Source organism: Fundulus heteroclitus, chromosome 18, assembly GCF_011125445.2.
Source record: "Fundulus heteroclitus isolate FHET01 chromosome 18, MU-UCD_Fhet_4.1, whole genome shotgun sequence".
Taxonomy (NCBI): Eukaryota; Metazoa; Chordata; class Actinopteri; order Cyprinodontiformes; family Fundulidae; genus Fundulus; species Fundulus heteroclitus.
In genome coordinates this window covers 32166139-32184357 of record NC_046378.1, presented here as the reverse complement: position 1 = coordinate 32184357, position 18219 = coordinate 32166139, and the positions used below count along the sequence as shown (strand labels likewise).

Here is an 18219-nt window from a genome sequence, read left to right as displayed (position 1 = left end):
AAAAATTTAACGCAGCAAGAGGCATTTACCCGGTTCTGCCATTGTCCCAACTTAGCAGATGAGCTGAGCCGAACGGGCCTTCCCTGGCCCGCTGGAGTTGCAGATCAGGCAAAACAAACCAGCCCCCAACAGAGAATATGCGCCCGCCCGTTTAGCAAAATCAAAAGACGTCCCTGGTTTTCATTAGAGAAAACTGGTCACCCGGTAACATTGATACTGCTATTTCATCAGTGTTGTCCAATCTACTGAACGTTAATTATTTAAAAGAAAAGCAGAAAATAGCTTTGAAGGCTTTTGTTAGTGGAAACAATGGTTTCGGTTCCAATTTGAGGTTTATACAATCATATGCAAGGGTTTTTGATAAGGCCCCTCATTCTGAAATATATCTCCAGTGGAGCAATCCTAGATGGATTTGAGGAGCTCTGCAGAATCAAAGAGTCCGGTTAATGCTGTGGAGGAATTGGGCCACCCACACCAAATGGTGGCCTGAATTCCTGTGTGGTGTTGGACGAAAAGTATTAAGTATTTATATTGATTCTGGTGCAGATGCAATGATCTATGTGGGAATTAGACCCAAACGTATGCCCACGGTGTGACACCACACTTTGCCACGCAACCACAACCACACTCTAGTGAAAACTGTGTGTCGGAAACCAAGTGAGACCAATTTACTGTCTTCTTACAATTTCACGTTATGTCAAGAGGGCCAGAGAAGGACATTTCCAAGCAAAAGGTTACCTCCTGTTCTCAGGAGGCATGGCTTTAAAGTCAGCATTTGACCACATAGGATCGTTGGTCACCTGACAGAGACTAATCATACCAAATGTAGTTTAATCCTGCCCTTCCATGCGTAAATTACAGCATTTGGACTTTTCTAGTGAGAAGGTCAAGTTTGAGGCCTGGCCCCCACCCCTTCAACATGTATGAAAAACACTTTTTTTGATAACTTTTAATCCCCAGCGCCCATGAGGAGTTCGTTCAAGTTTGACATGCATGAAAATGTAAAATAGCAAGGAAAGGATACTTTGACCCCATAATGGCCGATTTGCTGTTTGTTTTAGGGCATATTTTCAAGAGACTTTTTTTCTTGATTTGGAGAGATCTACTTATGTAAGAAACTTTAAACCTCTGACTTACCAGTTGCTTATCTCACGTTAGGGTCACTGTAGAGCAGTTAGGCCACGCCCATTTTCAATTCCATTAAAAGACGTACATTTTTGTCATGGGGACTATATTGGGTCAAGTTTGGTGAGGTTTAAAATATATTAAGGCCTCCAAAAAGCAAATTCATTTTCCAAGAGAAAAATAATAAACAGTGGAATGCCTCATCTGAAAACGTGTCCAGACCATTAGTACACAAAACCAAGGTTTTCAATGCACAAAGTACGATGTCTGTAGATTTATGTATATACCCGTATTGCTTGTCTTTTTAAAAATGGTTTGATATCACAAACCAACCGTAACATGTTTTAAATCAAGAATTAAACAGTCGCGAGCTTAGACAATTCAGTCTGCAGATCCTATCAGAACATTCAGTGCAAAGAGGAAGTAAACAGACATGATTGTTGCACAGAGATTAAGATTCAAACTTTCAGTGTCTAATGAAATCAAGTTTGCAGTGACAAAATGTTACACATTCAATCTTTAATAATTTGTCTGATACCGAAACACTGATTAATTTGTGCATTTACCACTCATTTGGCCAGCTTTCTTCCTGCCTCTGGTCACTTCATTCCAACTCCATCTGTTTTGCATCAATCCGCACATATCCAGGGTCAATAACCCTGGGTTACTTACCGAGTTGATAACCAACTGCGCAGTACTGCTTAAGCACAATCTTCAGTGTTATTTAAGCCGGATCTCTCAAAGGAAACTGAAATGTTAACCCTGCTTTATAGTAAAGGCCCTTAGTAGCATAAAACTAACTTCTTATTTTACTGGTTTAAGTATTGCCATGGCTGCAAATGATCATTTTGACATACTTTGCAGTCATATTTGGAGCCCAATCCATATGATGGGAGGGGTGGGTTTTAAAACCAGGACCTTGTTGCTGAAAAGCAACAGCACGACCCACAAAGCCCCGCCTGGCTCCCTGCTCATTGTAAATAAAAACTGTATTTTTCAAGTCACCAAAACAGCTTCAGACATCAAGTGTTAAGCTGCAGTTGACCTTTTTCAGGGGGGAAAAATTTGTCGGGCTCTTTATTATTATGGAATATAAAATTTCATAAAAACACTATTAAGGTACCCACTAACAAGTGGAAGGCCTGGCAACAATTTTGTCGGCTTACCTGATTTTTCCAATATGAATCTCCTCTTCCCAGTCAGACCTTTATGTCCCAGCGATAGCCAACAGTCAAAAAAACGTTCCACCATGGGACGATGAACAACTTTTTATTCGGGTGAGGTACGGAGATTATTGCAATCTACGGATCAATGCTACTGACAAATTTTATTTAGGTAACTTTCTGGTCATTAACCCAATCTGTCAAGTTCACAAGATGACTTTAGGGGCCCATTTGAATTGTATTAAATGATGCTTCCTAAACAAACTTGCAATACAATTTTACTTTGTAAATAGAAATTTACTTTTTCAAGTCACTGGATGCTCACTGTCTGCACGCTACTAAATTTAAAATTCAGATACATTTATATTCATCACATTTAACCATCTATGGATGGATATTAACCAAGTAGTATATTTGTTATGTAATTCACAATTAAAATTAAGCACACATCTTTCAGCATTTTGTCATAAAACCCACTGCCAATGAAAAAGTTCTCATTCTAAATAACGCTTGGGTACCGCGCACAGAAAGTACAACAGAAATGCTTCCCTTCACACATACAACAATAGTGAAAGTTTTTAATTACCAGTTTTATTTAGATAAGATGTTACAATACAAGATTACTGAGTAGATAAGCAGAGATTTAAAGAGAAAGAAATAAGGAATGAAATATAAGCACTTTTGAAGGTGAGAGCTACAAGCAGAGGAGCCTATCTGAATTTTTGCAAAGAGGATTAAAATTGAATTTGCTAAATATAAATATGATATGTGAAATGGAGATGGCACTTTAACTCAATCCTGCAAAAATACTACCATTACAAGTATTAAGAATGTCCTGTTTAGGCGAGTTGGCTTTAAATAGAAGATAAGTAAAATAATTTTGACTAATTCTCTTACCACTTTAAAAACAATAACTAGCGGGAGCATGTGTAACCCATTTATGGAGGCCTTAGTTCTCAACATGGCCGTTGACTCCGGCCCATGGACTTTTGCTGCATGTCTTACCCTATTCTCTTAGCCCAGTTCCTGTCAGCCTACTTTCATAAATAGTATATAAGAAAATGTATTAAAAATATTACATAAAAAAACAATTATTGTGTTTAGCTTTCAAAAACAAACTCCAAAAGACAGAACAAAAATGTTCAATGCCACAAAGTGACACCCTTTACAATTCCCATAAAATAAATGGGAATAAACTTTACTACAATTTAAAGTTATAGCAAGTAGAAACCTTTAATTGGTAATCAATGATTTCCTATTCCCCTGCGTAAGAAATGATGCGACACCGAGGCCAATTTCTATCGGCCATACTTCTAATGGGAAAGACGAGAATATGCTACTCGAAAGGAGCAATAAGTGAAATTTTGTTATTTTAGATATTAAGAACAAAAATTGCTTTGTGAAGAACTAAAGGTATCTTGAGATCGTCGTTCCAATGTGGAGAGCATTTCTAGAGCAGAAGCAGCTCCAGTTTGACTTGGAGCTGGCTTTTCTCCTCCGAACACATGAGTAACAGCATGAAGTCAAATGTTTGTTTTTGTCGATGTTAGTCTTGTTAGACTTGTGTTGCTATGTTGATAGATTCAATTCATTGCTACAATTGTGGCATGTGGGTAAATTGTTGCCATTTGACCAGCAATGGGCCCGGCGTTACCGTTATGTGAGGCGGGCAGATGGTAGCCAAGCTAACACAGTTAGCATTGTGTAATGCAGCCTGGCGGGCTTTTCAGCTGCCCAACATGATCCTTGCAAATATTCAGGGCTTTTTTGACATAAAGTGTAAAATAGAAACGGATAACTGGTCTGGTGATTCAATTTTGAAGATAGAGAGATAGGCTTGGCTTGCTACACATCTTGTTTGGGTCTACAGACTGTGCTCAACAGCGCACCTCGCAGTGAAATTTTGCTTATTGCTGCTTTAAGTAAAGCAGATATGTGAAGAACTTGATATGCAAATAGTTACAAATTGGTTTTTAAAAAATGGAATGGGTGAGGATATAAAGAAAACAGACCACTGTTAAACAGCTTGGCAACATGTAGTTTCTAAAGCTGTGGATTTTACAAGAAATTAAGAGAAAGACAATTATACAAGTGATATTTCAGGGAAAGAGAATAGAATAATAAGAATAAGAATATAGAAGGATTAATGATAAAAAGCCTTAACAGTGCACAGTAAATTTTAATCTTTTGTCCCTTTCCCATGGGTGCTGTCATCGTTCTGTATTCGGTTTCACACCTTCAAAGATGTTGCTTCATACTCATCCTTTTTCTTTACAAGATAGAGGCATCTGATACAAGACAGTTTGTACCGGTCATGTTTGAACTGGTACTCATCAGGAAGACATGTCCGACCCGGTGTGACATCCAGTGAATTAAAGTCATTTCTTTGAAACCGTATTTCTCGGGTCAACAAGCCCAGCAGGGGATAAGAACCAAATTGAATCAAAACAGGGTATGATCCAAAGTTTTTCTCCGAATTTAAATAACTGCGATAATCAATCACATGAGCAATAAATTGATGTGTAATAGGTTCAAATAGATGGGTGCACAATAGTTATTTTATGGCTACAGAGTTAAATTTGTAGAATAGAGTAGGTTGGCATTGAGGTAGGGGTGACCTGGTGATCTGACCTGGAGCTGTGGCCTGCTCATATTTGAATATGAGCCTTAAAAAAAGCCAAACACGTAAAGGTGAATAAAATAATATCTGAACCCTAAATTTACTTCTATACAAATATGAACCTAATCCACAAGTGAAAACATGCAATACCTGCAGAGGCACCGACAAAGTCAATAATTACATGTTTAAATTGGTTAAACAATAGTATACGTTTTTTGTTTTTTTTTTAAACTAAAAGTTAATTCAATATTCTTCTATAGCATTACTAAGTAGTCCAGGGCAAGTTAATGTGTTACAGCTTACACTTCCCAGAAATAATAATATTTAAATCTAAAGAGGTCAAGTCATTAGAGATTTAAAAGTCTTGGTAAATAAATACTATATGTAATCCATGACAAATACTAATTTAAGAGTTTGCATTATCATTTAGCTTATTCTCCATATTAAACAAGGTTTAGATAAATGCATCAAATCCAGCAGAAAATGATAAAAACAATTTTGTAAATGTTATCCTCCCACATAATGTATAATTTTTTTTTATTTGTGCAAAAAATAAAGGATAATGTGATAATATTAACTAAACAAGAGAGGCAAGTATTCTAGCCATTGATGTGATCAGTCTTAACATTTTGTTGTCAGTTTCTTAAAATTCTCATAGCAAACGAAAAAGAAAATAATTGTTTCCCACAGTAGCTGAAAAACTACAGACAGAACTGCTTTACGCCCAGCAGACTTTTATTAACACGTCATATTTAATGTTTTTACCCCTTCACTTATTACTTTACATTTTGATTTGAAAATAACCAACTCTAAATAATGATAATAATAATAATAAAAAATTCAGATAGGCTCCACCACACGTATGCAACAATGTCTTATTATTGTCTTTATCTCAATAAGACATTTTTTTTCTCTAAAGAAAACCGTTAATCCAAAAACAGGAAAGAACAGTTTTAGTAATAGCAAGAAAGTGTTTAAAGACTGCAAAAACGTTACCTGAACATGAGCACTGACTGTCACGTCTGGTACTGTTTCCATTGCTCCATTTACAGCTTGGCCGTCAACCACCCTGGTATTATTCCACTCTGGTATTTTAAATACATGTAATGACAAAGTTAGGAAACATGCATCTTAAAATCTTTTGATATAGGAAATTAGCTCATACTGAAGGAAAACACGCACTTACCTGGATTTAGTGTGTCTGGATCCAGCATGCCGCCCTCCTGATAGCTCTCCAACTCTTCAACTTTGACTTTGCTCCAAGGAATGTAAGTAACTCCCTGCTCCACATCCCAGAACTTTTTGTGTGCTGACTTTATACCTTTGTTTAAAGCCCAAGCAATCTGGGAGAGAATTAAATAAGGCTCAATGATCTTATACAAAAAAAAAAAAAGTTTAACATGTAAAGGACAACAAATCTAAATGAGTAAAGCACATACCTTTGTAGGTTTCTGGTTGACTTTGTTTGACCCTCTACTGAGCTTTTTTAAGGCTGTGTTAGCATCTTGTCGGTGAACCATGACTATATAAGCACAGCCTCTTGGAGGAATCATCTGAGCACACAAGTAATAGTTCAAAGTAAAAGCAAAGTTAACATTAGCCGTTAGTCATAGGAGGTAAAACGTGTGTTTAACACAAAGTGTCCAGACTTACGTTGATGGAATCAATCTGACCAAACTCTTCCAAAAGGCACATTACATCAGATTGATGAGTTTTCTTGTCAAGCTGCCCAACCCAAAGCGTGGTACTGCAAACTAGAAGCAAAGGAAAGATGATAAACTAATTGCAAATATAGATTTTGGGCAAAAGATTTTGCAGTGATGTAACTTTTGACAACTTCATTTAATTCTGTAGCAACATTTTAGATTGTTTTTAGATTATTGTGGAAACTGATCTGATGCATGAATTCTTTGCAAAGAGCTTTGTACGATTTAAGGTTTAATCAATTCAAAGTTTAAAGAAAAAATATCACAGAGATTTTGAAGAGCACAGCTGACATTACACCATCAATCTGAATAGCTTACTAATGGCCTTAAAATAGGAAGATGTGCTTGAAATGCCGATAATAGTCACTTGCAAAAAAGAAAATAGTAGGCAGTCAACATAGCTTTGCAGTAGATGGCTCAACAAACAGGACAATTCTTGGGTTTGAAAAAGAAAGTGTTCTGCAACACCAAGGACTTCACAATGAGATGCAAAATTCTGGATAGGTGTTGAAAGGTTTTCAGAAAAACGGATTTTCTGGTATTTTCCGGTTGCCTTTGATATAAGCCTGTTTGCTGTTGCGCTGACACAGGCATAATCTTTACATTGTTATTTTTCTGCTGTTGTTTTCCTGGTAATATATTACGTGAATTACATTTGAGTTTTCACAGGATCAAACAAGAATTTACTCAAACGGTATGCAGCTGATTTGTGGGCAAGGCCAGATGATGTCCTTTGTATATCTAGTGCACTAAAGAAACACACAAATTTGCTATGTTTACATTTTTTATGACATTTAAATTGAAATGTTAATATGAGAAATTATTTTATGAAAACTTTTCTGAATACTGCATGTTTTAAAAAAAATTCCAATGGGGTTTTGTGTGACTAGGCAAAAAATGAATAAATACATACAAAAATAATACATTTTGTGTTAAGAGTAGGTGCATTTCCAGTTGTACTTTATACAATAACCCAGGAACAGCTCAATGAGAATGGAAAGTGCTGAATGCATCATATGAACTGTGCTCGTCTTTTTATACCAATACGCATACATTAGTCAACCGTAGTCTAGCTTTAATAAATGAGGAACATGTGTTTATAAATCACAAATGGGTTTCTCTCATCATGAGCCACTTTTACACATGATATTTGGTACTTTAAGACTCATGGCAAAATCCTTTATACCCAACTAGTAGTAAAATAGTAATAACTACCTTCATTTTCAAGGCTTCTTAATGGTAATACTATAACAAAATGTGGCACATTTGTGACTCACACAATGGTGTATAATATATTAGTCTCTGTATTGGTACATACCGCTCAGAGTTTGGCTCTTTATGCTCGGAAGACCTTTCTGTCTGCGTTCTCTGTCCTTCTCCCTTTCACTCCCATCTTCTGAACCCGTGCGAGGTCTCCAGCGCCGTTCTCTGGAGCGAGAGCGTCTGTGCCTTGACCACCTGGAGCGAGATGAAGATCTCGATCTTCTTCTCCTTGGAGATCTGAAGCACAAACGAATGACACAGCTGTACTACAACAGAAATAGCCATTTCTCACATGAAAATCCAACTGTTTCATCTTTATCTGATATTGGCTTTAGCACAATGAGAGTCCCGAGAGTTCAGTTGTTACTGATGTATAACCTGTCAACACAGGATGCGTTTATATCTAGATCAGACAATTTCATGACCTGGTGAAGACCCAATAACAGCACTTCTTTCTCAGGAAACCGAAACAGACTTGACCTTATACTCAACTGCTCATAAACATTTATAGGCCCACAGCTGAAAACATTCTGAGTCCTGGTGTGATAGTGTGGTATGGGAGCTGCACGGCACAGGAGAAAAGGAATTTAGCATGAGTGGTGGGGACAGCACAGGGGATTGTGGGATGCTGTCTACCAGATCTGCATGTGGTTTATGCAGCAATAGGATTGGATCAAAAACTAATAGACTTAAAAACAGCTTTCCCAATGCTGTGACAGTTATTGTCCCCAGCTTAAAATCAAATAAACCACCAGCTCATTTCAGAGTCTGTTTACAAACATACTACTAGTTCCACAGGCTTTTGATCCAATTATGAAATATTGGTTCCTGTTTGTTATGTGACACAAACCAGCCACTTGAACAGGGCTAAAACCACAATATCATCAACTTTTCACTAACAACCATAATTGGAAGCATACATACTGCACTGCTGCAGAAAAAATACACAAACTGAAATCTCAGGAATATAATGCCACCAACAGTGCCTCAATACTTAACTTCCTAATAACAGCCCTTGATCTGACAGTGAAAGCTGTCAGACAATATCAGACAGCGGATATGTCCATATGCAAAGGGTTAATTTGGAGTCTTGAATGTTCAGACAGAAGTCTGATGGTGATCACATTTAGGTGGTGTTTGTCACCGGCGGCGCGGCACCAAACCGCGCTGAAGGAGACTGGATTTCGGAGCTCGTTTTTTTGGTTTGCAACACAGCTTAGCAAATAATTTTCCCTACACTTTGATACAAAACACCAGTACTTACTGCCTGCTTACCCTAGGGCTGGGCGATAAATCGATTTAATTGATTAGGTTTAACTGTTGCTCAACTGTTACTTTGTTGAGAGTCTCCGCTGCCACTGAGGCATTAGAGAACTGTTTAGAGATGGACCACAAAAAAAAAAAAAAAAAAAACAGAGCAACAACCTCATCTCAGACCCCACACAAGAGTAAAAAAAATCTGTAGGGTCTTCACCAGGTCATCAAATCGTCTGATCTAGATATAAACGCATCCTGTGTTGACAGGTTATACATCAGTAAACCAGAGTAAATATCACTGCAATTTTCAAGCAATGGAGGGAGCTCCGTTCTGCCCTGGGAATGAAAAGGGATCAACAGCTTTTATTTCTTTTTGCCAAAAAAACAAGATGCTGTGACAGAGATCTTTCACTTTGGACAAAATTTCTATCTGCTGCGTCAGGAACCCGCATTCAGCAAAAATAGCTAATCCAGTCAATTATGCCTCATCGGCAACCAACTACTTGATAATCCATGGCGTTCATGCGCTGGCTTGCTCATCTTTTTTCTGAAATTATTGGCGACCTGAGAAAGCCTTGATTCCCTTTCCGCTTCAGTCTCACAGACAGCTAATGCTGTTTCATTCTGGCTGCAAACCACGCTATGAAGCTTAGACCTGCCTGCAGTCAGAGCGGGGTTTGCAGCCAGCAGAGACAGTGGTCTCACAGACAGCGGGGTCTGATAGACTGACTGCAGTCTAAAGGCAATCACCTCATGTATCTGGAGAACAAATAGTGCTTTCACGGTGAAGTCGGCAATAAAACAGAAAAAAAAAGACGAGAAGTTGCTCTTTTGAAAATGAATAAATCAGTGGAGCAGTGGTCTGAAACGTTGCTGGTAACAGCACTACCATGACAGAGAGCATCATCCTCCTCAGAGGATAGGGAAGGGTGTGTGTCTGTTCTTTCCTTCTCAGAACTGCGATCTGTCTGGCAGAGACCCGGCCAGTGCATAAAGGCATAGATTGTTTGTCATCAAGAGCAACCCAAACCTTTGAGATCGCTGAGCAGACTGGACCGGGCCAACAGACCAGGCCACCCGGTGCTCCGATGGCCAGTCCGCCTCCTCTGTTATTGACCAACTAAAAGGGGAGCTATGTTTTTCCCCTAAAAATTACTATTAACTCAATGTGACACATTTCTGTTCAAAATAAAATATTATTTCTATGTAATATTATATGACAAAATTATATTTCTAACTTTCTTACCTCAGAACACATTACACCTCTAAGAAAAAAAACCTGTGAAGTCCTAAAGGTTCTTCTCCTCTTCTCCCATGCATGTGCACGACACTGGTGTCTTTTCAACATCAGCAAAAATCATGATTCTTGCACAATGCACCTTTAATATAAGTGACTTTGGAATTGTTGATTTACACTGTTTACATGGTAGAGGTGATAAAGCTGGTTGCTTGTTTCTGTCACAAGAACTGGCCAAACTGGCAATCCATGCTCACGCAGTTTTTGTTTTCTAAAATCCTGGTGCCTGAGCACAGAGAAAGAATATTCTTCTCAAAATGTTTCCGCGGCCATGTAAGAGTGACAATTTAAAAGTCATTTGTGCTGAACTAAAACGCCTGCATTGCTGCACATGTTCATATCAAACATGGCTCAGTTCAGGCAACCCCTTCCAAAGTTAGCATCCAGCTAACACAACAGCTGGTATAGACTTGGGACACTTTCCAGTGTTATGACTCCTATTCCCCACTTTTCTACCAACAGAATAATATCTAAAGCTTTATGTCAAACCCAATCCTTTTAAATTAACCATCATACGCCTGTATGGGCGCATACAGGACACAATAGAAGGAGAGTGCATTTACAGGGTTTATACAGGAATTGCGGAGCTGAATTTACTACCTTTTTTTTATTACCTCTACAATATTTTTTACTACCAACACAAAATTGAGGAGCAGCCTGTTTGGGGGGAGCGGTGGATTCACAGCACTGACCCATGTATGATGATGGCCCATCTCTCATCTCTGTCTAAACTTTATCCCACTTAGTTGAAGGTGTCATTGTGACTTTGTCTTGACTAAGACCTCACACAAATAAATATACCAAACGCATTTGCAGAAGAATTTTTTAAGAATATAAACAAAATGTAATGACATTCAAATTTCACAAACCAATGTTCCCAATAGAATATTGATAACTGGGCAAATGCTCAAATTAAATAATCAGCTGGAAGAACATCAAGCAACTAACATTCAATAACATCACCTGCAATGCAAATAACATGTGTGAGCATGCCCCAAAATTAAAAATCCACTGCAATTCTAAGAAAAAGTGGTAAAACATTTATCTGTACAAGTATAGCATTCATCAGCTGATACCATTTAATATTATTGTCAGATTGAGAGAGAGCATGCTGTAGCAAGTGAGATGGTAGAGGAAAGGAGAGACAGCCAGAGAGAAGAGAGAAAATATGGACAGCGAAACACACTCCCTCTCACACAGACACACACAAGCCGTGTTTCCATCAATGCTTGTTTAATGCATATGTTGAAATATCACACTGGTTCGCAAGAAAGTTTTTACACTCGCTTGAGGTGATTTTTACTTTTTTGAAAAAACTGTAAATTTGCTAAAGAGGGGATAGAAACATTTGTCGAATCAGTTCTATCGTAGCGGACATTTACCTCACATGACTGATCAGCTGTTTCTGCTGCCAGGGTCTTCCTGAATGTTCCCTTAATGCTCAGAAACATGGCGACCGACAAAGTGACTCAAGCATTTCTTAAGTCTCATCAGTCAAAAAAAAAAATAGCAACACATTAATTCAAACCTGACTCCATGTGGTCCTTGCTAGTTAGCATCCTCTACTTCCTGTTTATCACAGCATAACGTCAACATAAGACGATAGAACGCCTCGTGTCGCCTGGTTAATTTGCTACAAACCAGTAGATGGAAACACGTCTGATTCGCATTTTCGTTTTTTGCGATATTTTAAAAAGGTCGCAGAAAATTTGAATGACATTTTTCTTCCACTTTACTTTCTATTACTATCTGAAAATACAGCTTTGTATGAGCAACCAGCTTCCGTCTCTCCATCTGAGAGAAGAAAATGGAGCCACAGTTCTGAAAAATTTTAATGGCCTTAATTTGAGCAAAAGGTAGTAAATTTAATTTACCACTGCATGGAAACCCTGATTTACATCTGATGTTGATACGAAGTGCAGAATTTTTTTTCTGTATAAATTCTGTGGAGTTGTGATAATTGTCAGGACAGCAGTTATATGAAAAATATGAATGTATTTAAACAGGTGGACTTAGAAGAACAGGTGTTATTAATTTTTATATATTTTGAAGACACTAAGGCTACGTTCACACTGCAGGCCTTGATATTCAATTCCGATTTTTTTGGGAAATCTGATTTTTTTGCGTGTCCGTTTACACTTCCAAATATATGCGACTTGTATGTGATCTCCTGTGTGAACTGAATTCATACAACTTAAGTCTCCCGCATGCGCAGTTGAGGACGCGATGACGTCACACATAGCAAGCGTGCTCTGTGTTTGCGGAAGTAAACATGGATCGTAATGCTGCAGCGTATCTTGCGTTCTTTAAGTTCTTCTCCAGCCGGAGCCAGCACTTTACCAATGCAATCTTTTTAAGAAGATTGAAAAGAAAGAGACACATTTTTTGGCAATGGCGTTTTGTGGGGCAGTAACGTCCATACAGAGAAACGTGTGGGTGCGGAGTCGAAGCCAGGAATGGTGGGATAGCGATGTGAGCGGCTTTACTGATATTCACATTCACAATTTTCGAATGACAAAGGCAACCTTTATGTGCGTCTGTGAACGGCTCTCTTTAGCGCTCTCAAGTAAAGATACACATCTTCGGCATGCCATAGCATTGAGTAAACGTGTTGCCGTGGGTCTGTATTGGCTTGCAACAGGTGCTTGTTACCGTATCAATGATAAGTATCAGTGACGTACAGGTCGGATGAATCCGACCCGGCCGTACAGACAGGTCGCATTTGTAAAGATCACACGTATCGGATTCAGGACCACATATCCAAGCGGCCCGGGTCGCATTTGAAAAAATCTGATCTGTGTTGTTCAGACTGTCATGAAATGAGCAGATACAGGTCGCATATGAGCAAAAAAAAAAAAAAAATCGGAATTGGGTCACTTCAGGCTGCAGTGTGAACGTAGCCTAAGTTGGGTTTCACAAACTCAGAAAAAATTAATGCATTTAGAAGAATACCCAGAATGCTCCCTAAGCGCTAGTTCTTATAAGGGAGGAATGTCCTGAATCACAATCAGATGCAGATTTAGGATATTGAAGCCGAGGAAAGGAAGGTATGGAAAAGGCTTTGTTAATGACAGGATTCTGTAGCTTTGTGGAAGTTTTATGTACAGTAAGCAATGGCTAAAAGATTAATTCTAACAGTGCACCACGGTTTAGGTGTATATACTGTTATAAATACACATTTATTGTAAATTCTTAAATTTCTTTTACAATTCTCTCACCAAAGCATACCGTTTATATGAAAAGATTGTACTGGGTTACAAAGAAAAAAAGAAAAATAGTGGCTGGTAAAATGTTTAAGTGGCTGGTGGAACCAGCTACTGTAGGAAGTGGTAAATTGTTTTCATTTCAACCCCGGCACACAGGTGCTTGGCTCTTCCCTATTGTTGAAAAGACGCTACATACTTGCAGTGTGGAGCCCCCCCTCGGCGCAGTCCCCGAAAGGTGATGGGTGGTAAGAAAGCACGTCGTTCCAGGGATGGGGCTCAGGTCACAGAGGCGGTTGCAAATCAATGTCCTGGAGCTGTGGATCATTTACTTGGTACTCAGGCACTTCTTGCTTTTTCTCAGGGGCAAGAAATACAGGGGTACAAAGTCACCCCTGTCACCGGGGACGGTTGAAGGGCTATGTGCCGACCAGACCAGAGGAACTATGTGGTGGACAACTTGTTCTACCAGAGACTTTACCTGGTGAAATGAAGCTTGCATCCTTGGGTGGTACAGAGGATCTGGGATCAGTTTGACAAAGCCCTAATGGATCTCTTTGCCTCGAGGGGCACAACACATTGTCAGCTGTTTTTTTTTTCTAGGTAGAACCCAGCTATTCATTGGAAAGGGATTACCTTGCCAGAACCTGGCCAGGTGAGATGCTGTAGGTTTTTCCGCCCTTTGTGCTAATATTGCCCCCTCTTCACTAGGTGAATTCGGTGACTCAGAAGGTTCTTCTAGTTGCTACTGAGTGGCCTATGTAAGTCTGTTTTCCAATGCTCCTCTACCTGCTTGAGAGGGAGGTGTAGCGGCCTCTAGTGAGAGGGGGTGTATTGTCCCGGATAGACCAGTCGGTATGGCATCCCTCTCAAGGTGACCTTCAGCTCGGTGTTGGTGAGAGACCTGAAGCCCACAATCCTCAAAACACTACAGATTAAATGGGTTCCCTCTACATTAAAAACTATGCCAAGTGTTGGTAGGGCTTTGTGGCATGGATCAGGTTTAACGTTCCCTGCAGGAAATTCTGAGGTTCCTCCTACGTCTCTGTGACACTGGGTGGGCATCGTCAACCTTGAAGGTTCACCTGGTAGTGATCTCTGTCAGTATGCCCTTTTACACTGAAAGCCCCAGGATTTGGTTTACCCAGGTAAAAGAAAGCCTGGGTAATTTTAATAGGCAAGATTACAGGTATCACCGTGTCTCTCTGTGCAGAGGGACTGCATCCATGCACCCAATTGGATTTCTAAATCCTGAAGTGTAAGGCCATGTATAGTACAACCAAACATGTTTATATTTTTTTTGCTTTGCCCCACTTGGGTGGTTGTTTGAAACCACAAAATAAATCAATAAAGGAATGTGTGAATAAAACATCCCAGTCATTGTTTGATAGTGGAGTGGTGGGCTAGTGGTTAGAGAGCCGGGTGTTTGCGTCTTGGAGAGGCTCCAGAGCTCGGCGGTCTGAAACTCCATTTGTCATTCTGGGTCACTGAGCAAGACTGACCACAGATTGCTCCCTGTGCGCCACTCAGAATGGCAGAGACAAATTTCCTCTCTGTGGGACTATAAAGGGAAATATTTATTTATATGCATTACACTTGCTATGGCTTTACTACATACTAACTCTTGGAAAATCTACAGTAGCATTGTCACCTTTCAGATGGCTTTTCTCTAGATGTGGAGCACTGATTAGACTGTATCCAAGGATATTCATGGAAAGTTAAGCGGAAGGAAAAATATTTTTTCTAAACCCCGTAGGAATGCCGAGACAATGTTGGATACAAGCTTGTAAATAAGCTTTACTGTGGAAAATCTGTCCAAACACACTTATATATAGGCTACTGCTACCCGAGCACTGTGATAACTGCCCACGGCTCCCTAAGGGTGGGTTAAATGCAGAAGACCAATTTCATTGGAATGTAAAGTTGCAATAACAAAGATTTCTTCTGCTTCTTCCTCTTATATTTGCTCTTTACATTTTAACAGTGGTAAGGAGCCAACAATTTAATGTCCAGACCCAATAGCAGCAACTGCAACGTCTGTGCACGTACTTTATGCTGACTATATAGACTTAAGTGTTGATTTAAAGTCTAATCAATTAATAGCTTCGAAAGAGGATGCCGGCATGTCTACCCCTTGAACTCTGAGACAGCTATGAGGTGTAATATGCACAATTTGCAGACCACACATCACTGAATAACCTCAATAACATTTAGCTGACCCGAGAGGGAAACTCAGAGGCATGTCTATTTTACAACAGGGGAAAAGAAAAGTGACACTTCCAAATGTGACACTAAAAATGACTGAAACAGTAGCTAAAAAGACTGAAAGGTGAAGTAAGACGGAAAATATTTTTTAAAAAGATAGAGACAGACAGAAAGATGGATAAATAGGAGAAAGCTTCAGAGACAGAAAAGATGAAGAGGGATACATTCATTCATAAAATAGAGTACATGCGAGATGAATAAAGAACAATTTACGTTTTTTCCCCACTAACAATGTTCATGAAACAAGAAATATTTTATTTGGAAACAAAGCAGCCATTTTCAGGCTTTACATATGTAGAAAAGGGACTCCAGGGAATTTTGAGGAGTCTGCTTCAAACCTTCTTAATGGACATGGGGGATTAAAATCTATGAAAGCTTGTACTTTATGGGCAGGCCAAGAGGCCAGAACCAGACCAGAACACAAACTTTGAATACTCAACATAAAACACGATACAGTTATGACTCAAACAAAGAACGTTACAAAACCACCAATGATGCCACGTTTCATCTGCATTCAGTCCTAAACAATACCAAATGGTCATATGAGATCGTTTAAACCCTACCCCATGAGAACAGGAAGTCCTTTTTCTTTTTTTACGTGTACTAGTCCCTCTCTGACCCTCCTGACCTAATCAATTTCAATTTTAAAAACATCTAGATTTAAAAAAAAAAAAAGATATTTAAGACAACGTTTTGATTCAGAGATGCTTATTTACAATAGCTTTCTGAAATGAAAAACATATAGAGATAAATGTCGTACATCGGCATTGAGCCAAAAAATATTGAGATTGTTTTTGGTCCATATTGCCCAGCCCTACCTGGATAACTGAGAAACTACTGTATACCAGAATGTTAAAACTATGTTGCAATTTCTTTGTCATCAACAGGCTTAAAAAAAAACCTCTTGCTTATTATTACATTATAGGTGGAAAATATTGAACAAGTATCCTCTGAAGTTGTGGAAAAAAGTTTCTGATCACTGTAGCTGCTAATATATATGGCGGGTGATTTTGGCCACCAAGGTCACTAAATGGGTGCTCTTAAGGCTTAATATAGTTTGTTGAAACAAAAAAAAATTTCGATTAAAATGTTCATAAATTTTTTTGATTCAGACTCACGACAGAATGTACGTTTTCTGTGATATATTAATAAGTTTAATAAATTACCAGACAGTCACAAGCGAGCTTCCCCAACTTATCGATGATTCCTGTACAAAACAGGCTGAAACGGGAAAACAGTCGACATCTGCCTGAATTGTGAACACACTACTGCAGCATAAACAGCACACAGAAGCCCTCTCAGCAAGATGGGTGAGACCTGAACTAATCGAGGTTCCAACAGATGCGATTAGAACAAAACTACACCTCTCAAGGTACAGCTGTTTTATATGTGAACACATTAGAAATCACTCCCGAGGTGAAGTATTGTCACAAGAGAAGGAGCTGCAGGAGAAAATAATGGGGGATGAGGGGGAGGGGGGGGGGGGTGGTCAGGACGAGCAACCCATGTGCAAACTTGCAACCACGTTTCTCTGCGATTTGTTTGGATGAAATGAAAGGAACCTCCGACTTCAGAGCAATACCCGTCATATTTCTCAATCAATTCCAACTTCTTGCCAGCTATGTGAAGCAAATACATTAAATAGGCTTATATTGATTCCTTTGAGAACCAAAGTGCATTTGTTAAAACAAATGATTCACCTTAGAAATTCAAAGTCTTAAGGAGATTGGCTCTGGTCTAAAACTGATTTGAAAAAGTACTTCCTAAACAATCCTTTCAATTCAGCTCTTTGTATCTTGATTCAGCCCACTACCTAGGGCTAAAAGAAAGCAACAGTTTACGTCGCACACAAAAAAAATTACACTACCTCCTTGAACTGAAAATCTTTTTAACAACTTCCAAGATATTACAACAGAAAAACTACACAATTCATTACAAAGTGCAACAGTAGCAGCTTCTAATAGATCTGAGGTCACTCGATTCAAAGGTCCCAGCCTCCCAGGCTTTACGTTAAGTCCTTTCAGTACCAACACTTTTCAATTTAATCTTCACTGTTGACAACTTGTTGATTACCCCTTTCTTGTGTTAGCAGCACCACAAAAACATTTAAGCAGTCAAATATTTGCACAACTTGTCTTATTACACCTTTCTTGGATCTTATCTTTGTACAAAACTCAAGTCTTGAGTTCTAAAGCAATTTTCAGGCTTTATTACAGAGAGCTGAACTGATAATACTGGTGTTTATCAATTGTTCCGTGTATGTCACAAGAAAGCCCTTGATTTAATGAAGCTGACCTCTCAAAATTGTATTGATGATAAA

The 18219-nt window shown here is 38.9% G+C and overlaps 1 protein-coding gene across 1 annotated transcript in view; it reads right to left on the bottom strand.

Moving 5' to 3' along the window:
- LOC105937992 (SR-related and CTD-associated factor 4) overlaps positions 1-18219 on the bottom strand; it is a 47306-nt gene that overhangs the window by 21313 nt on the left and 7774 nt on the right. The window contains exons 12-16 of the mRNA XM_012879582.3: positions 7933-8114; positions 6562-6662; positions 6348-6461; positions 6095-6251; positions 5905-5993 (exon numbers count right to left, since the gene is read on the bottom strand). Coding sequence (XP_012735036.2) covers positions 5905-5993; positions 6095-6251; positions 6348-6461; positions 6562-6662; positions 7933-8114 — 643 coding nt within the window. The remainder of the gene's footprint in view (positions 1-5904; positions 5994-6094; positions 6252-6347; positions 6462-6561; positions 6663-7932; positions 8115-18219) is intronic.